The following is a 19,652-nucleotide window of genomic DNA, read 5'->3' as shown; positions in this document are numbered from 1 at the left end:
AACACTTTTGCCACCTTCACACAGCTTAAGGAGAAATACACACTCCCAGCTCCACATTTTTCCGCTATCTTCAAATTAAAGACTACACTTGAAACCCACTTATCAAAATTTGAATCCTTCCCCATCCAGCTGAGTTGTATACATTTATGAACCAGGCTCCGGACTCACAAAGACTTATCTACCGATTTGTAGATTTTTTTAACAACACACAACCCCATTTCAACAAAATATTTAAAAGAAGCAAAGGAAAAAGACTTAGATCTGACAATTAGCGATGAAAGCTGGGAAACCTGCCTCAAAGCCATCCACACTTGCTCCATAAACTCCAGACACCAGCTCATCCAATTTAAGGTGGTCCATAGACTACACTGCTCCTGCACCAAACTGCACTCTTTCTACCCTTCTGTTTCTCCTGTATGCCCTGAATGTAAATCAGCAGAGGGCACCCTGGGACACCTTTTCTGGTTCTGCCCCAGACTAAACAAATTCTTTTCTGACATATTTGGTTGCTTCTCCGATATATATAAATGCAATATCTCACCAGAGCCATGCTGTGCCATTTTAGGCACCAAACATAACCTTAAAACTCTTACACCCTGTCTGTCTGTCTGTCTGTCTGTCTATCTCTATATATATAGACACACATATATACATATATATATATACACACACACACACACACACACACATATATACATATACACACATATATATACATATATACACATATATACATATACATATATATGTGTGTGTGTGTGTGTGTGTGTGTGTGTGTGTGTTTGTGTGTGTGTGTGTGTGTGTGTGTATATATATGCGTGTGGGTGTGTGTACACGTATATACACATATTCTTTTTTATTTTATTATTAATTTTATGTTTTTATTTAATTTTATTTTATTATTCTTTTGGGCTGGGGGGAGGGATGGGTGTATATGTTCACTGTTAGCCGTTTGTTTTCCATTGATTGCTTTCTTTGTAACCAGAAAATTCATAAATAAAATATGGAGAAAAGTGCTCAGAGAGCACAGTACTCCACCAAGGCTGTTCATTCCCCCATATGGCATTGTCAGAAATGTAGTATTTTATTGTAGAAATGCAGCATTTGTTTATTAGTTATTGATGATCAGAAATCACGGCACCATAGGATGTGGCCATTTAATATAGATGTACCCACAAACAAAATGACCTTGCGCTGGGCACAGATGTGTGTTATGCATGTGTATGTTATGTACAGATACCAAATCACGTGACCTAAATATGTAGCGGGCGACGGGAATTAATGGGACTCAGAAACACCCCCACAGTATTAAACTGTTAAACAATGGTTCCTTGTATCATTTCTGACGGATAAGTCCAGATAAGTTAGCAGCGGTTGCTTTGTAGTAGAATCGCAATCATGTGATCATCAGCAGGCAGCTGGCGTAGTGTTCACTTGTTGTCATAGTTACAGTGATATGGTGTTGCTATCTTGCAATGATACAAAAACCTTTAATAAATCCGCGGATCCAGACTATAAGCCGCATCACTGCCAAAATCTAATCACTTGTTTCTTGTGTCATTTTTGACCTTCCCTGAAAATTTCATTCAAATCCGTTAGTCCGTTTGTGAATAATGTTGCTAAAAGACAGATAGACAAGCTAACGCCAATCGTCACATAACTCCGTAATTAACAAAATTAAATTTAAATTATTGTCTGTATAGAAGTAGAATTAACTGCACTGCGGTTGTATGACTCCACCAGTCAGTCAAGCTGCATTTTACATTTATCTTTGTCCATACTTGACCTTTGGGATATAAAATGTCATCACTTCATCATTTATCCTATTAAACATGTGTTTGAAACGTTATCATACTTTACATTTTTGAGTTATGGCCAAAAACGCGATTTGTGAAGTCTGGGTCACCTTGAAATTTGACATTTGGTCATCAAAATCTAATCAGTTCATCTTTGAATCTGAGTGACTGTTTGTGCCAAGTTTGAAAACATCCGTCCAGGCGATAAAGAGATGTGTTCATGACAATGACACTCCGGCCTCTGCTGTCGCTGGCATAGAGGCACTTTAAAAGATGCTGAAAAAAGAATCCTTTCTCTTACTTGGTATACAATATATACTATGCTGTTTACACATAACCTCTAGTACAAGATAATTTTACTCAAAATATGGTTTATGCATGATTTAAACAGGTACAATCCCTGTTCTCTTTCTGGCAGGTTAACTGTCAACAGAAATCGGGTGTAAATAAACCTGCAGCAGAGTACAGATAAACTCAGCTTGCTATTGCTATGAAACAGTCCTTTGTGTATTCAGTGCTTCCCATGTGTGTCCGCTGTGTAGAAACCAGTGTCACAATAATAGAGCCAGTGTCCCCAGCCTGCTGCTGCTGCTGCCATGACAATAACTGGCTGTGTATGAGAGAACTGGGCAGCGAAACAAGAGAACAGGGTTTGTAATCCCAGCCTGAGCCTGATGGGGTTTGGCCAAGCGGTCTGAGCCGCAAGGGATCAGTCCGGATCAGACTTTCCTGCCATTACTGAAGAGACAGGAACAGGAAAGTTTTTTCTGGACATCTGGAGGAATGGCTCATTATAGGCACTCTGAAAGACGGTTGGAAATAGGGATGAGATTGATTAAACTAGGAATGCAGACAATGCAGACACGCCTGACAGTGCTGGATAGTGAGTCTAGATATTTCTTAGAACATGAGTCATACAGAAAAGCTCATTGGGACAAATGTGAGCAAGAACTGAGCTGTGGCTGATAAATAACATAAGTTTTCATTTGTAGTTCCCCGACGAGTTCTACAGATGGTTTGGTTCTGGGTGCTGGCACAACAATACATGGAGTAAGACTGGTTGGTTAGATGAAGGTGGGGTCAAATTACAAGTGTTTTAGTAAAGTTGGAAAATTCATGGTTTATAGGTCTGACCTTCACAATAAAAGCCGTGTTTTAACGGAGTGAGAATTCCTGTGAGCCAGTGGCATATATTTATACTCTACAGTTCAAAAGTTTGGGGTCACCCAGACAATGTTTTCTTCAAAACTCACACTTTTATCCATGTGCTAACATAGTTGCACAAGGGTTTTCTAATCATCAATGAGCCTTTCAACACCATTAACTAACACAATGTAGCATTAGAACACAGGAGTGATGGTTGCTGGAAATGTTCCTCTGTACCTCTATGGAGATATTCCATTAAAAATCAGCTGTTTCCAGCTACAATAGTCATTTACCACATTAACAATGTCTACACTGTATTTCTGATTAATAAAATGTTATCTCCATTGAAACAACTAATGTTTTTCTTTCAAAAATAAGGACATTTCTAAGTGACCCCAAACTTTTGAATGGTAGTGTATGTGCCACTGTGATATTACAAATCAGAAAAATGTTTCCTGTCACAGTTTTTGTTTGTTATTTTCACACGAATTGGCTCCTTGGTGTTGCAAGGATAATATAAACTTGTGTTCGAGTCATATTTGAAGTGAAGTTTGAAAATTCACGGTCTATAGATGTGACCTTCACAATAAAAGCTTTTTTGACAGGGTTAGAATTCCTTCAAGTGACCCACTGTGGTATATTTACAGTATATGTGTCACTGTGATATTATAAATCAGAAAAATGTTTCCGAGCACATTTTTTGTGGGGTTTTTTTCTACAGGAATTGGCCTCGAGAGGTTGCAAGGAGGGCTGCACAGTGGTGTAGTGGTTAGCACTTTCGCCTTGCAGCAAGAAGGTCCCTGGTTCGCGTCCCGGCTTTCCTGGGATCTTTCTGCATGGAGTTTGCATGTTCTCCCTGTGCATGCGTGGGTTTTCTCCGGGTACTCCGGCTTCCTCCCACAGTCCAAAAATATGCTGAGGTTAATTGATCATTCTAAATTGCCCGTAAGTGTGAATGTGAGAGTGATTGTTTGTCTCTGTATGTAGCCCTGTGACAGACTGGTGACCTGTCTAGGGTGTCCCCTGCCTTCACCTGAGTCAGCTGGGATAGACTCCAGCCCCCCCATGACCCTAGTGAGGATTAAGCGGTGTATAGATAATGGATGGATGGATGGATGTTGCAAGGATAACATTACGTTGTGTGGGAGTCATCTTTGAAGATACATATGTTTTTTAACATTATAAGCTGTGATTTTATTGTAATTTTCTACTTCTAATCACCACATTTTACTCTATTTATTCCTTTTCTATAGTAGCAGGAGTTACTGCTGCAGAAGCCTTGAGGCGCTTAATGCCCAAACTGACCATGAAATAGCTCCATTCATGGAGAAGAGTCACATGCCTGAGATGCCAGACCATTCTGACGCACAATCTGTCAGTGAGGTCCGTCTCATTGTAGTGGTTCCCGCACCTATGCACCATGACAACAGGGCTAGTGGTGAGCAGCAAAAGCCAGACATCATACAGCATTATGCTAACTCCATGAGATGCGTGGGCAGCCTTGACAACCTTGCACACCTCTCAACACAAGACTGACAGATGGCAAATGGAGTGTATTCTTTAACATGTTAGATACTGCAGCAATTAACACCTTGGAAACTTTGCTGATTGGAAATCTTCATAAGGCAGCTGCAGGCTTCACGTCTTCCTAAGAGAGTGGGTGTGAACTGGTCAGGCTACATGTACATTAGTGTGGGGTCTACACCGCCTGCAGAGCAGCCTGGAGTTGCGGAAGTTGCTGAAGTGCCTATCAAATGCAAATAGTGCTTGTTTTGCCCACAGAGCATTTACCGGAAAACTTCAGGTGTGTGTGCAACCTCCAACAAGGTAGTGTGTCCAGAACAGTCACAAACAAGTTGTATGTGAACACTGTTTGACATAAAGTAGCAGTGCAATCAAGTTTTATTGCCATTTGTTAGTAATTATTCCATAACTTGGCATCTCATCTGAATTATGACAGATTTACAAACAAGATGTTTGCTTGGCTTTTGTTATAAACACAACCGTGGATGTAACAAAGAACTGAACCCACCCTGTAGAAAATGACTTCACTGTGATTTGTTGTTAATCAAATGTACTATGAAGTCACAAATTCAGCTACATTTTAGTGTTAAAATGATTAATAACACACTGTAAAACATCCATCCATCCATTTTCTATAGACAGTTTAATCCTCAGTAGGATCTCAAAGGGGCTGGAGTCTATCCCAGCTGACCTAGGGTGAAGACAGGGGACACCCTGGACAGCTCACCAGTCTATCACAGGGCTGCACAGAGACAAAAAGCACACTTACATTCACACCCATGGACAATATTGAGTCACCAATTACCCTAAGCATGTTTTTGGACTGTGGGAGGAACCCAGAGTACCTGGAGAAAACCCACCCATGCACAGGGAGAACATACAAACTCCACAGAGAAAGATCCCAGGCCGGGATGCGAACAGAAGATCTTCTCGCTGCAAGGCAACAGTGCCAACCACCAACCCACTGTGCAGCCCTACTGTAAAACATAATTCAAACATAACTTTTTCAAAAAATGTTCATCCACTGTTACTGAAAGTAAGATTTGTTTTAAAAAGTGACAGACAATGGTTGTGTAATGTAAAAGTGAAAATGTGATTTTTTTTTTTGTATAGTCTGTGTTTTTAACTACTTACTGTCAAAAAAAGGTTTAAAACCTTACTTATTTACATTAGAACATTTAGAATATCTGTCGTAGATAAAATAAACAGTACAGGTGAGATAAACAGTAATAAAGCCATTAAAGAAAAGTATTTCTGTACAAAACATAATGTTTATTATTTTTGCATGTTTATTAATCACATGCTAAAACTGGCCAAAAAAGGGGAAAGAATAAATGCAGTTATTGCTACCTTTAGCTCCCACATGGCTGCTCTGAATGAGCCAGCAGATCCAGCTGTGGTTTTACTGAGCAGCATCTGGATGTGTGTAAATCTGAGAGTAGATCTCAGTAAACCTTTCCAGGAAAAAATAAAAGTGAAAAATGACCTCTAAAGTTAAAGTACCATCATAAAAAACATTTTAAAAAGCATAATATCTATGAATATTAAAGTATAATGACAATTTAAAACTTCAGGGTGTTTAACTTTTTTTTTTTTTTTTTTTTTTTTTATTAAATGCATTGAAACCCTAAATCTGTGACTTTAATCTGCCTGCAATGTACAAACTCTGGATGAGTTTCGACACACATCTTAAGCCTTATTAATACAAGATGACAGTTAACAGTTAAATACAAGCAAGTTAGCGGTCTTCTCACACTTGCATGTCTGCGCTTTTATTTCAGTTACAAATGCCCAAAATCCCCTAGTCTGACTCATCTACTCTTCTTTTATTGATGGAAAATTAAAGTCAATACAGAAATGTTTCCTCATAAAAGCATAAAGCCATCGAACAGAAGCAGATTCATAAAACTCAAAGATTTATTAGGGGGTCACGTGGCGTTCACTGTGGATGGGATGAATCTGAGAGAACAACACAGGCAACACACTGTCCAGACTACACACACTCTAGGTGAAGACTGTTGGCGACAGCTGACAGATCACTGAGTGTGTCACAACAAACACACTGAGTTCTGTGAGGCCTGGAGAGCAGTAGATAAGACCCAGTAAATGAACGTAAACCTAATCTTCCAACCCCAAAACAGGCAAAGCTTCTTCCGGAAGGACGAGTCCAATATTACTTACAATGTGTTACTCTGATTTCAAGGTTTTCCGAACTGAAACCAAAGTCAAGAGCACTCTTATCGGGCTACAGATTAACTAAGCATGGAAATAAGACTCTGCAGGAGTGGAATTGTACTGCCAGTTTGCCTAGAGTCAAACAAGCTTTAATCTGAATCAGGGAGTTCTCCTCATTTTTTCTGTTCATAGTCAGTAGCTGGAACCAGACAACCCTTGTATTTTTGATTACAACAACTTCTGTCGTAATTTGACGGGAAAAAGTAAAACCAAGCAGATGGCTGGTGACAACTTGCCATATGGATCATGAAGTATGCGCTCATATTGTTCACTATTAGCTGCATTTGGGTGGATGTTTTTACACTTTAAACAACTTCTGTTTATTTCAAACCAACAGAAGCCTAAAAACTAAATAACACGCTTTAGATTTAGATTAGATTTAGAGGAGAAATATTACACTGCAAAAACTCAAAATCTTACCAAGTATATTTGTCTTATTTTTAGTCAAAATGTCTCATCCCACTTGATTTAAGATAAATTTACTTAAGTGATTTTTTTTTCAGCAACATGTTTTAAGACAATGCATCTTAAATATCTTGTTAAGTCAAACAATCTTGAAATTATCTTGTTTTGAGTTGTAATTTACAAGAAACAAGGTTCATTTTACTTTTCATACATTTTTCAAGCTGAGGTGTTATTTGGAGAAGCTACATAATCTTGATTTAAGAAATAAACTTCACTTGATTCAAGTAAATGCGTTTTATTGGAAATTCACCAATTAGTTCATATTGTCAAATTTGCTAATGCGTTGCTGCAAATTCGAAAATAAATTGTTGATTTCAATACTAGACTTGCTGACATGGTGTAGAGTTATTTATAAATGAGGAAGGAAGAACCATGGTCATATTTGCAACAAATGTATTTTCAACCAACTGTATGCGGATGGATATCTGAAAATGCTTAAATCACACTTTTTAATCTTGTTTCAAGGACAAGGTGTTCTTAAATCTAGAGTCATGTCACTTTTATATAACTTAAAATAAGTCAAATGCATCATAAATTTTGTATTCAACATGAATGTTTAAAAAGCGAATGTCTACTTTTGAGCTAAAAACAGATGCTTTTGGGCGTAGCTGGCTGACCCTAAAACACAACAAATGCTGTCAAAACATGGCTAAATATTAGGATTTCTAGTTAACTGTGAGAAGACATATCTCAAAATGCTTAACTTAATCTTTGTAATCTTATTTCAAGTAGCTACCTTTCCTAGCAACTATTGGTTGAGTCATTGCTTCGTGTTTTTCATCTTTAATGTTCTGTCGACTTGTCTTACAGTATTGAAGCCCTTTTGCTACCTGTCGCCACTTCTGAGTGTGTATATCACCCAGCAAAGTGATGGTTGAGGTGGAATTTACCAACCTTCTCTGATTTATATGGTAATGGCCTATAAATTGTCAGCTTCACACAAGTAGCTGTTTGACTAAACAAGATATTTAAGATGCATTGTCTTAAAACAAGTCCCTCCATCCGCTGAAATGTCACTTGTTCAGTGAATTTATCTTAAATCAAGTGGGATGAGACATTTGACTAAAAATAAGACAAACAGACTTGGTAAGATTTTGAGTTTTTGCAGTGATAAAGGAAAGCTAAAGCCCTAAACTTTAACATGGGCTGTTTAATAACAGTTTCCTAATGACAAAATAAACAGTTAAAGAACTCCTCCACATTTTGTAGAACACAAAAACACTCCGATGGAAATAATAATTTGTTTATGATACTGTTTTTTTATGATCTTACTAAGAATGTTTAAAATGACATCTATTTCTTCTTACTCATTGAAAAATCCAATATTTATAATCCTGTAAAGTTTAAACTGCTGTATATGATGTATTTCCTACTTCATTAAAAACTTTTTTATCAGTGTTTTGTGTTCTAAAGGCTTGAAGTTTCCACATCAATTGTGTCAAAGTTGCATATTGGATCACAACTGGCTTATAAATAAATGCATAATTCATGCTTGGATGTACATGTTAGCTTTTAAAAAGGATTCTTTGGAAGATGAACTTGAAAGTTTCCTCTCTGGTGTAAAACTCTGCACCATCATATACATTGGAGGTCAAACCTCCAACTAAGACATTTCTGAGCAGAGCTGGACTATAAAAGGCTTAGAGTGAAGCCTACACACACTTTAATGAAACCACACTGCTTCCAACTAAATCACACAACTAATCCATACAAGCTCGCCTGCTGTTGAGGTTAATGAAACCACAGTGGAATTCTGCTTAATTTAGACCGACTCAGGGTCAGACCCCACACTGACAGTCACTACTGCGGGTATAAATGCAGACGACACTTAGTTGCTCCTGTACCTCCTCGATGTCCGGACAGCGTCACGCTGAGGTCGGTGCGTGTGGAGTTTGTTCGTGTCGGTGTGGGAGGAGCAGGATTTGCAGACTGCCGGGTCCCACCGGGGTGAACAGGGACACAAGCTGCCGCAAAAGAGCCAAGAGTCTGAGACATTTGGCTTCACACAGCCAAGATTCCACTGGGCCCGACCACACTGCAGTTTACTGTTGCTGGAATATCGCAGGAGTCAGTTTCTGCTGTCAGCATTTAATTCAATTCAATTCAATTTTATTTATATAGCGCCAATTACAGTCAAATTGTCTCGAGACGCTTTACAGAACCCATATGCCTGACCCCCAGAGCAAGCAGAAGTGAAGCAGAGCATGTCTTTATGAACAAACTTGTGCTGACTATGTTTGTTGATGCAGGTTTGAGAAAACTTGGACATAATTCAGACCACACTGGTGCCAAACTGAGGGTCTGAACTATCAGGTGGTTGCAAAATAAACATGGAAAGTAATTAGACGATTACTTGGACTGGAAAGAAGAAACTTCAACTGCTTGCTTCTTATGATGGCTTTGTGTGAAGCCTGCAAATCTCAAACTACTCGATACGGTTTGGGAAAATCTGCTTGTTTACATTCACGCCAAGACCCATGAGAAGATTAACACTGCTGTCATGTCTGTGCATTAAGCTGGAGAATAAAGGTGATTAGCTTAGCTTAGCATTATGACTCCAAACAGCCAGTCTTGCTCTGACTTAAGTCCAAACCTACCACTGCAAACACTAAAGTCTCTATAATTAACACACACTGTCTCATTAGTTTAATCTGCATCAAACAGAACCGTGAAAAGTTTCCTGTGGAGTTACACAGAAGTCAGAGCTGTCAATGAAAACCAGTGGAGACAAAGCACACGAGTGCTAAAAATACATTCCTATACCTACACTACTATACTGTTTAGTACGGCAGAAAAAGATTTAGCATGTCTAATGCATAATATGTCTAATGCAGTATGCCAGAAATAGCAGAATGTCCAACTGCATCCGGTCTCATTTTGCAGTTTGCAAGCCAACATGCTTTTAAGGCCATTCTGACTCACTGTCCTTTGTGCAGCAAAAGATACATCACATTCACTACTGTTCAAAAGTTTGGGGTCACTTAGAAATGCCCTTATTTTTGAAAGAAAAGCCGTTTTTTTCAATGAAGATGGCATTAAATGAATCAGAAATACAGTCTAGACATTGCTAATGTGGCAAATGACTATTGTAGCTGAAAACAGCTGATTTTTAATGGAATATCTCCATAGAGGTACAGAGGAACATTTCCAGCAACCATCACTCCTGTGTTCTAATGCTACATTGTGTTAGCTAATGGTGTTGAAAGGCTGATTCATGATTAGAAAACCCTTGTGCAGTTATGTTAGTACATGAATAAAAGTGTGAGTTTTTGTGGAAAACATGAAATTTTCTGGATGACCCCAAACTTTTGAATGGTAGTGTATATTATGTTGTCTCACAGAACGGTCAAGTCTTAAGGTGCAATATTATGATGTTGTAGTATCTCCCGATTGTATGCACACTGCATGCAACAGTGTGTACTTTTTAAAGGTTACTGCAGTACTGCTGCTGGAATGCAGCCGAAATAAACTATTAATAATCAAGTCCCATCCCACAACCTGTCATTTTACATTTTTATGTGTGCAGATTAAACAAACAACTTCAGAGGCACTTATAGGCATATTGTTGCAATTCAGAGAACAAGGAAAGCTGTTTCAAGCAGTTATGCTTCACTAAGTTAACTGCCACCCAGCTTCAGCTCTATACTTAAGGAACATTCAAGGCAGTGGCATCAGCAAGCTGTGAGAAAAATTCCTAAATTGTGATTCTGTTCCTTTAAAGGCCCCATATTGTACCCATTTTCAACAACAGTCTCATGTCCCGACAGTGTGTCTTTCAGTTTTTCAGATCAAGATAGTACAAAGATGGCTAATTTTACCATAGCTGTGTAACCCCTGCATGCTAGGTTGTTTTGCTCTGAAAAACAACAAGCTGTTCCTGATTCTCTGATTCTCTATGTGGCTGACAGTTCGGACAGTCAACCACAGCACAACTGTGGGACCGTAGATGCAGTGTTTACCTGAGCCCAGTGGTTCTTGAATACAATCATGCAGGTTTCCGGGTCCACCCCTTTCAGGACCAGAGACTGCTCGTCTCGATTTCCATTGGCAACCATAGAGGCCATCATGGTGACCGGATCATTCATGGGTTAAACCATGTCATAGGCAGGAGACGGAGGACATTCCTGACTGCTCGCTGAGTGCAACCATAACTACAGGCAGAGGAGTAATCACACAGGACCTGAGGAGTCAGAAAAAGAAGGCAGAAGCAGTATGTCATCACACACAGAACCGCAAAAGGTTGCTTCATAAAATAGCAGCACAGATGCAAGGATATGATTACTGCAAGCTGCTCTGCTTTTCTGCCTCTGCCTGGCTGGGCAGCAGCTATGACAGGCATGCAGGCGAGAGAACAATAACAGGCCAAGTCAGGTGACTCAGTAGAGGAGAGAACGAGGCGCATCATGCTTCAGAGCAGGCCGGCGCTCTCTGGACTTGGGACTGAGCTGTCAGATTGCTTTTGGAATACCTCAGACGCCCACAGTGGATTCCTGCAGCCCCCTGACATCACTCACATTACAGAAACTCACATTACATTGACATCAGAAGGCGAACAGTAACTGGGTGTGAACCACTTTGGCTGAGTGTGGGGAACGAGGAGGGGAAACAGAAAGAGGAGTTTTGTAGATCAGACATGATTTGGGTATGTGCCGTTTTTATTCCTGGATGAGACACATTACACTTACAACATCTTCAGGCAAGCTAAAGTCTGCATCACTCACATTGTTTGATTGGATGGGAAAAAAAAGTGTTATTGCAGTTTGAAAATAGCCTGAGGGCAGCTTTGCAGAGCCGATCCAACACTCACACAGCCACCGTGGAAATTTGAAGGATTCCCACTTTTTCCCTAGAAAGGAAATAATTTGTTGTTTCCCTGGGAGAGGACTGGAACGATTGGTTCTGCCAAAACAACACAGCGAACAGAGGGAGCGTGGTGCCGTTTAAAAGAGGAACATACACTACGAGCTGCTATGGAATCCAAACAATAATGAGGATAAATCTCTGCCACACTTTGCATGTTTCCAGATACAGGCCTGCACTTGAAGAGAGTGGATGTCAGGATGTGACTTAACTCCTGATGTTTCCTGTGGATGCGACACCAAGTATGAAAATCTGTTATTTTCAAGTATGACACACAACACCAGCAGACGGAAGACAAAACTGAACAGTAGGGCTGAGCAGTTACTGGAAATATTGTCAAAATAACTATGTGCAATATCCAAATTGCACGAGCTGCAATTTTTTTTGATAAAGGTAAAATGTGTAACAACATGTTGGTGGTGTTATACAGCTCTGATCTATGAATCACGACTATTACTACAACATGCTAGTTTGGTACAGACAGCAGCAAAAATCACGGAATTTTTCTATTCGTTTCAGTAGGAAAGAGTTGCAGAAATTAGCCTTTACAGAAAAATAAATCTCAATTGCATGAAGTACCTGTCAAAATAATCGTAACAGAAGATTTTTTGCATATTGTTCAGCCATAGTGATGACGCATTGTTGAGAGTACACATGACTGAAAATAATGCAAAATTAAAAGTGCAAAAAAAATATTAAAACAAATGAATAAATGTTCACACTAAGGCATCAGTCAGTTTGTGGTTGTTGTCCTGACACACAATCTCTGCAGATTAAAATTCCATCTGATACAGACACAGGAGCTCTTACACTACCGTTCAAATGTGTGGGGTCACTCAGACACTTCCATGTTTTCCATGAAAACTCACACTTTTATCCATGTACTAACATAATTGCACAAGGGTTTTCTAATCATCAATGAGCCTTTCAGCACCATTAGCTAACACAATGTAGCATTAGAACACAGGAGTGATGGTTGCTGGAAATGTTCCTCTGTACCCCTATGGAGATATTCCATTAAAAATCAGCTGTTTCCAGCTAGAATAGTCATTTACCACATTAACAATGTCTAGACAGTATTTCTGATTAATTCAATGCGATCTTCATTGAAAAAAATGGCTTTTCTTTCAAAAATAAAGACATTTCCAGGTGACCCCAAACTTTGAACGGGAGCGTAGGTTAAAGGTTGAATTATTCTGATCAATTTCCTTCCTTGCAGCCAGAACCAAATAGAATAGAATAGAATATCCTTTATTAGTCCCACAAGGGGAATTTGCAAATACATTATCTTTGAAAATGAATCTTAATTTGCTCACTATTATTTTGCTTCCATATAAAGCTTCCAACAATCTACAAGTGTGTGCAGTCATGGCACAGCAGAGCTTGGAGTTAAATATCTATTTTAGCGGATAAACATTAACATAGACGGCAACTACAGTAAATTATCGATGAAATTTATCATGTTGAATGCTAAACACTGTAACATCAGTATATTAATATTCATTCAATGGCAATGCTGACATGATGAGGTTAAGCAGATGTACCGCGTTTAACTTTATTGCTCAGCAAGAGCAACTTAGGATGGTTCAGTCTTTACTGGATTTACAGATATTCAATAGATTTTAAATACAAGTGGACAAATATTTTTGACCTGATGATGGCACCAAAAGAAAAAACAAGAGATCAATGTTATTACTCCGCCAAGGAACGTTGCAGAGTTATGCACCGATCGGCGTGCAATTGTCTGCCCGTCTGTGCGCAACATTATTCAAAAACGGACTAACGGATTTGGATGAAATTTTCAGAGGTCAGAAACGACACAAGGACCAACTGGCTTATAGTCTGGATCCACGGATTTGTTAAAGATTTCTGTATCATTGTGAGATAGCGGCACAGCATCACTGTAACTATGACAACAAGTGAACACTACGTCAACTGCCTGCTGACGATCACATGATTACGATCCTACTATAAATCCACCGCTGAGGACTTATCGGGACTGATGGGAAATGATACAAGCAACAACTGATTCAATTGTGTGGGTGTTTCTGAGTCTCATCAATTCCCGCCACTCGCTACATATTTAGATCACGCAATTCGGTATCCGTACATAACGTACATATGCATAACACATGCCTCTGCTCAGGGCAAAGTCACTTTGTTTGTGGGTACATTTATATTAAATGGCCACATTCTGTTTGTTGCTGTGATTTCTGATCATTACTAATCACTGATCAATGATCACTACAAAACAAATGCTGCATTTCTGACAATGCCATATGGGGGAATGAACAGCCTTGGTGGAGTACTGCGCTCTCCGAGTGCTTTTCTTGTTATGATAGTTGAATTTATGCTGCTGGTAATGGAAATTTGTGAATAATAGTTGTCTTCACCTCTCTATGACGGTAAACTGAATCACTTCGGGACATTTAAAGACCTCATCATAGAATTTGGGAAACATTTTTGATTTTTATATTTTCTGACATTTAAAAGAGCAAAAAAATAATTAATTAATGAAGAAAATAACTGACAGATAAGAAGACAATGAAAATAATCTATCCAATACTTGTTCGCATATTTCACTCAAAACTTGCAGATTTCAACCTCATGATGGTGGCATATCTTTAAGATTCATTATCTTGGAAACCACAGACAAATTTTATGACAATCCATCCAGCTGGTGTTCAGATAGCCTGAGCCGACTGACTGCCAGAATCCCGCCACCAGCGAGGCTACAACAAACAATGATCCGACACAGTGCCCCCGTTCCAAATACCAACACAGCGGAGGATGGGGTTAAACTCTCACATTACACAGGACGATACAGACTCTGTCACCACAGGGGATCAACTGTAAAACACCCAACAGCTGCAGACCACAACGCCGAATTACATCTCCCAGCTCCTGCCCCTAAACATGTCTGTCAACCAATCACAGCTCACCCTCATTTTTTTGAATCCACTCTGCCCCAGTACCACAGAAACACCCCCACCATGCACAGGCAAAACAAGGCACCCAGCCAAACATTCACCATCTGCTTTCAGTTAGGAGAGCGTGCCGGCTGGTTGGAGTCTTGAGAAGGAATGTGAAAGCAGTGTGTGTGTGTTGGTGGGGTTTCTTACCTTCCTTGAACCATCTTTAACAGGTCGCTAAGCAGACAGAGAGCTCATTCTTGTCCTGTAGCCACAAACAAAGAGAAATGAAGATATGTCAGGAGAGCAACAGGAAGTGAGTGAAGAGGCGAGGCATGGTGGGAAGTGACTGGACATGAGTAAGCTGCTCCGAGCGCCACTTGGATGGAGATGGAGAGGAGGAGGTTACAGAGCGGGAGTGGGAGGGAATTAAAAAAAAAAAGAAAAAAGGAAAAACAGCTGAGAGAAAGTCTACAGAAAAGGAGGAGAAAAATGACAACAAAGAGTGTTCACTTGTATAAAACATAAAGATTAAAATTGTATGTCAAGATTTGATATTTCTGCAGGAATTAATCTCCATCACATCCTCGTGATTCCTCCCTCACAGCAGAATAACAATATTGTCCCTTCCAATTAGCGCCGTGATGCAACTGGCGTCCTCCTCAGCTGTGAGAGGCCCGTTCACTAACGTTACAACTGCAGCACTGTCCATCGCTGGCATCAAGACACACAATTCTCAGGATCTACTTACTTGGTGTAGAATATTCTAAACTTATTACTGAATCTTCAGGCTGGATGTTACTCTCTGTTCTGGTTCCTGCCGGTAACTATTCCAAAATGTTGTAAAAAACACGCAACATTTCCTAAAATCACATTGTGTAGAAAAGGAGAATGACACAGATGGAAAGAAGTGCTGTGTGTGTTTGTGCGTTTGTGCATCTGTGTGCGTGTGTGTGTGTGTCTGTGTGTGTGTGTGTCTGTGTGTGAGTGTGTGTGTTCACGTGTCTGTGTGCCCATGTGTGTCTGTGTGCGTGTGTGTGTGTGTGTGTTTGTGTGTCTGTGTGTCTGTGCATCTGTCTGTGAGTGTGAGTGTGCGTGTGAGTGGGTGTGTGTGTGTCTGTGTGTGAGTGTGTCTGTGTTCACGTGTCTGTGTGCCCGTGTCTGTCTGTGAGGGTCTGTTTGTCTGTGTGTGTGTGTCTGTGGGGGGGTTTGAGTGTATGTGTGTCTGTGTCTATGAGTGCCTGTGTGTGTGTGTCTGTGTGTTTGTATATATGCTGTGTGCTTGTGTATATTTCCATGTGTGCGTCTGTGTGTGTGTGTGTGTGTGTATGTGTGTGTGTGTGTGTGTGTGTGTGTGTGTGTGTGTCTGTGTTTCTATATATATGTGTGCTTGTGCTTGTGTATATATCTGTGTGTGTATGAGTGCCTTTGTGTGTCTCTGTGTGTGTGTGTCTGTGTGTGTGTCTGTGTCTGTCTGTGTGTGTCTGTGTGTGTGTGTGTGTGTGTGTGTGTGTGTGTGTGTGTGTGTGTGTGAGAGAGTGTCTGTGTTTCTATATATATGTGTTCTTGTGCTTGTGTATATGTCTGTGTGTGTATGAGTGCCTTTGTGTGTCTCTGTGTGTGTGTCTGTGTGTGTCTGTGTGGCTGCCAAAGACGGGTCATCAAACACTCAGATTGGTTCTGCGTCTTGCCGAAGACACGCAGTTTTTTTTCCCCTGCAGCAGATTTTAGAAGCAATTTACAGTCGGACTCCACAAACGTCACATTACGTGCATTTGGCAAATTTCTTTGTGTAAAACCACCTTATCGCTTTGCATACAAATAACATCGGGAGCACTTTAAAGTTTGCCTTCATGTTTAGAACTCTGACATGTCGACAGGACGAAACGCAACCTTGTGATTAATTATCAATCCTCATGCAGCTCTTGGTTGCTCTGAACTTGACTTAGTATTGCTATTTATAGGCAGACAGCAGATTTTAGGAAGCGGTTGCCAGGCTGCCAGACAGACATCAGTTGGTAAAATTTAATTTGATAACAGGAGTGATGATGGTGCTGTGTAATCATATGTCCACTGGCAGCGGTAAATAACACAAATTTGACATGTAGCTCGGTTCCTTCCACTTTCTTAGAGCGGATTTAATTAAACATTAGTGACTCAGCCAAATCACTCACAACATAACAGCCAATAATGACACATAACAGATACAATGGTACCATCAAGTTGAAGAAACTGCAGTATACAAATAGAATAAGAGATGTTTGAGGTAGTTTAGAAATCTGTTGCTATTACAAAATTCGTTCACCTGAAAGCACTGCTCACAATTTGAGCTACATGCTAACACGCTAATTAACAACAGCAGCCTATTTTCGTTAGTTTTAGTTTTGCATTTAGCCTGATAATTAGCACAAAGCACAAACACAGCTGAAGCTAATGGATTAGTTTTGCAGGATTTTGTTATATACTAATGCAGCATTGTTTTTAAAATTTTAAATGGTTTGGCCCCTCCTCCCCTGCGCCAGTTCGTTCAGTATCGCTCGGCACAATCTATAAAATCCACAAGAATATCTTCCACCACCGACTGTTCAATACCTTTTCGACGCACCACCTTTGGACAGTCAGCTTTTTCTGTAAAAGCTACAACTCAGTGGAACGTCCTACCTGATGACATTAACAACTGTACTTCTATCAGCAGTTTTAAAAGCAAACTGAAAAACTTGCTTAAGAACACTCAGTTCTGCAACCATTAATGTCTTTCTAATTGGTATTTGTGTGTGACTGTGTACATGTGTGCTTTTAAGAGTGTGTGTATATGTTTTGTTTCACTGTCATGTATTTTAGTCCAGCAATGTCCTTTTAATTGGCATTTGTGTGTGAGTGTGTGTACGTGTGTGCTTTTAAGTGTGTGTATAATGTTTTGTTTCACTGTGTCATGTACTTTTTTTGTAACATTTTAATGTTTTGATGTTTTTATTGTGACCTGCCAAGGGACTGCAGATGGAAATTAGCTTAAAGCTAACTCTGGTGCAATACATCAAATGGAAACATTTATGTTTAATATTGTACATGGTCCCTTTTTAAATAAACTGATGATAATAATAATAATAATAATAATAATAATAATAATAATAATAATAATAATAATAATAATAATAATAATAATAGCATGGGACAAAATTTGACTCTAATGGTGGCACAATTTCATATACAGGGCGTCCTCGGTTTACGACATCCTCGATCTATGGCATTTCGCCATTACATTGGAACTGGTTACGTGGAACTAGTTGGCGAGTGAAGCGGACAAATACGTCGTCACACGGCGCTATAACACGAATTTGTTTACATTCACCAGTTGTACGCTACCTTGGATTGTGCTATATTCACTAACTTTTTGCCCTTCATTATGGCTCCCAAGCGTAAGTCAGACTCTTCTGATGGAGTTCTGACTTGTGGCAAAAATCGACTTATGTCGGGCTGTAGAACTCCAATGTAAGTCGAGGACCCCTGTATATAGATATTTCAGTCAGCAGCCGACTGACCAACTGTAAGAGCAACAACACATTATGAAATGTAAATAGAAGCTAGAACTAAACTAGAATTACTGCCGTGCAACTAGCCAAGCCATAATTAACATCCAGCTTGAGCTATGGTGCTAAATAACGGCCGAAAATGCATTTTTGAGGAACATTTTGATATTACCATGACGCTGACCTTTGAACTCTTGGATATAAAATGGCATCACCCAATCTTTTTTATCATAACTGATGTTTATGTGAAATATGGTAATAATAGCACATGGATGAACCGAGGTAAGGCCAGAAAGGCCATTTATAAAGGTCCATGGTACTTTTGACCTTTAGTCTTTAAAAAATAAACTCTGGTCAGTTCATCGTTGAACCCAAATGAATGTTTGAACCAAACTGGAAGCCGTTCCCTCAAGGTGTTCCTAAGGTATCGCGTTCATGAGACTGGGATGGAGTGCAAACAATGACTGACAAATATTAACTTACAAACTTCTCAAGGGAAAATTTAGGACTTATTATTTTCTGAGGCTTGAGGAGGCCTAAAGAGATGCAGTAAACCAGGAAAAGGTTCTTGACCACCACCCTGCTTTGCCTCATTGCCTGGTTCACCTGTTTATGATCGTTGCTTTGCCTCTCAAGTTAATTTTCTGTTGTACTCTGTAAGCTTTAACTAAGTGTATCTCAGTAACTGGTGTTCACAGGTTATTGATAAAAGCTTCCAAATTCAGATGTTTTGGTTGTTTTGTGTCGTCAGTGGTACAACAAACTACAAGATTAGCTTAAGCGGTGATTAGCTCCTCTCAGACAACAATACGCAGGCAATGACTCCAATCAAATATGCTCCATTTGCTACAGTAAATTTCTGTCTTCATCTATCAGCCAACTAGGTCAAGATTTGGATTTACCAGCTCAATACAACGCATCCGGGGCTGAGTAATACTCCACACAATCCGTCTGAAATATGCAATTTTGCATCCAACACAGAAGAAAGCTGCTTGTTTTTTAAGGAATAAAATGTGCTTTTTTTCCACTAATCTAGAAAAGGCCTGTTATTGAAAGCCCTGACCTACATTACCGTCTCATTTACGGTACGTGCTGTCAGCGTGTGACACAGAAGGAGAGGCTACAGTTACCCAGAAGCTCAAAACAACCTGAAATACAGTAGAAGGGTGGCAGAGGACATGTCAAAA

At 39.7% G+C, this 19,652-nt stretch overlaps 1 protein-coding gene across 3 annotated transcripts in view; it reads right to left on the bottom strand.

Annotated features, from left to right (window-relative positions):
* The window catches only part of fhip1aa (FHF complex subunit HOOK interacting protein 1Aa), a 61,075-nt gene that overhangs the window by 18,624 nt on the left and 22,799 nt on the right, over window positions 1–19,652 (bottom strand). Inside the window, exons 2-3 of one of the 3 annotated variants that reach the window (XM_055010302.1) lie at window positions 15,149–15,203; window positions 11,126–11,346 (exon numbers count right to left, since the gene is read on the bottom strand). In XM_055010302.1, coding sequence (XP_054866277.1) covers window positions 11,126–11,251 — 126 coding nt within the window. In that variant the 5' untranslated portion in view covers window positions 11,252–11,346; window positions 15,149–15,203. The remainder of the gene's footprint in view (window positions 1–11,125; window positions 11,347–15,148; window positions 15,204–19,652) is intronic. The other 2 variants (XM_055010304.1, XM_055010303.1) reach the window with 2 other exon arrangements.

This window comes from Amphiprion ocellaris, chromosome 4, assembly GCF_022539595.1.
Source record: "Amphiprion ocellaris isolate individual 3 ecotype Okinawa chromosome 4, ASM2253959v1, whole genome shotgun sequence".
NCBI lineage: Eukaryota > Metazoa > Chordata > Actinopteri > Pomacentridae > Amphiprion > Amphiprion ocellaris.
The sequence above is the reverse complement of the archived record's forward strand: the minus strand, read 5'-3'. Positions and strand labels throughout refer to the sequence as shown.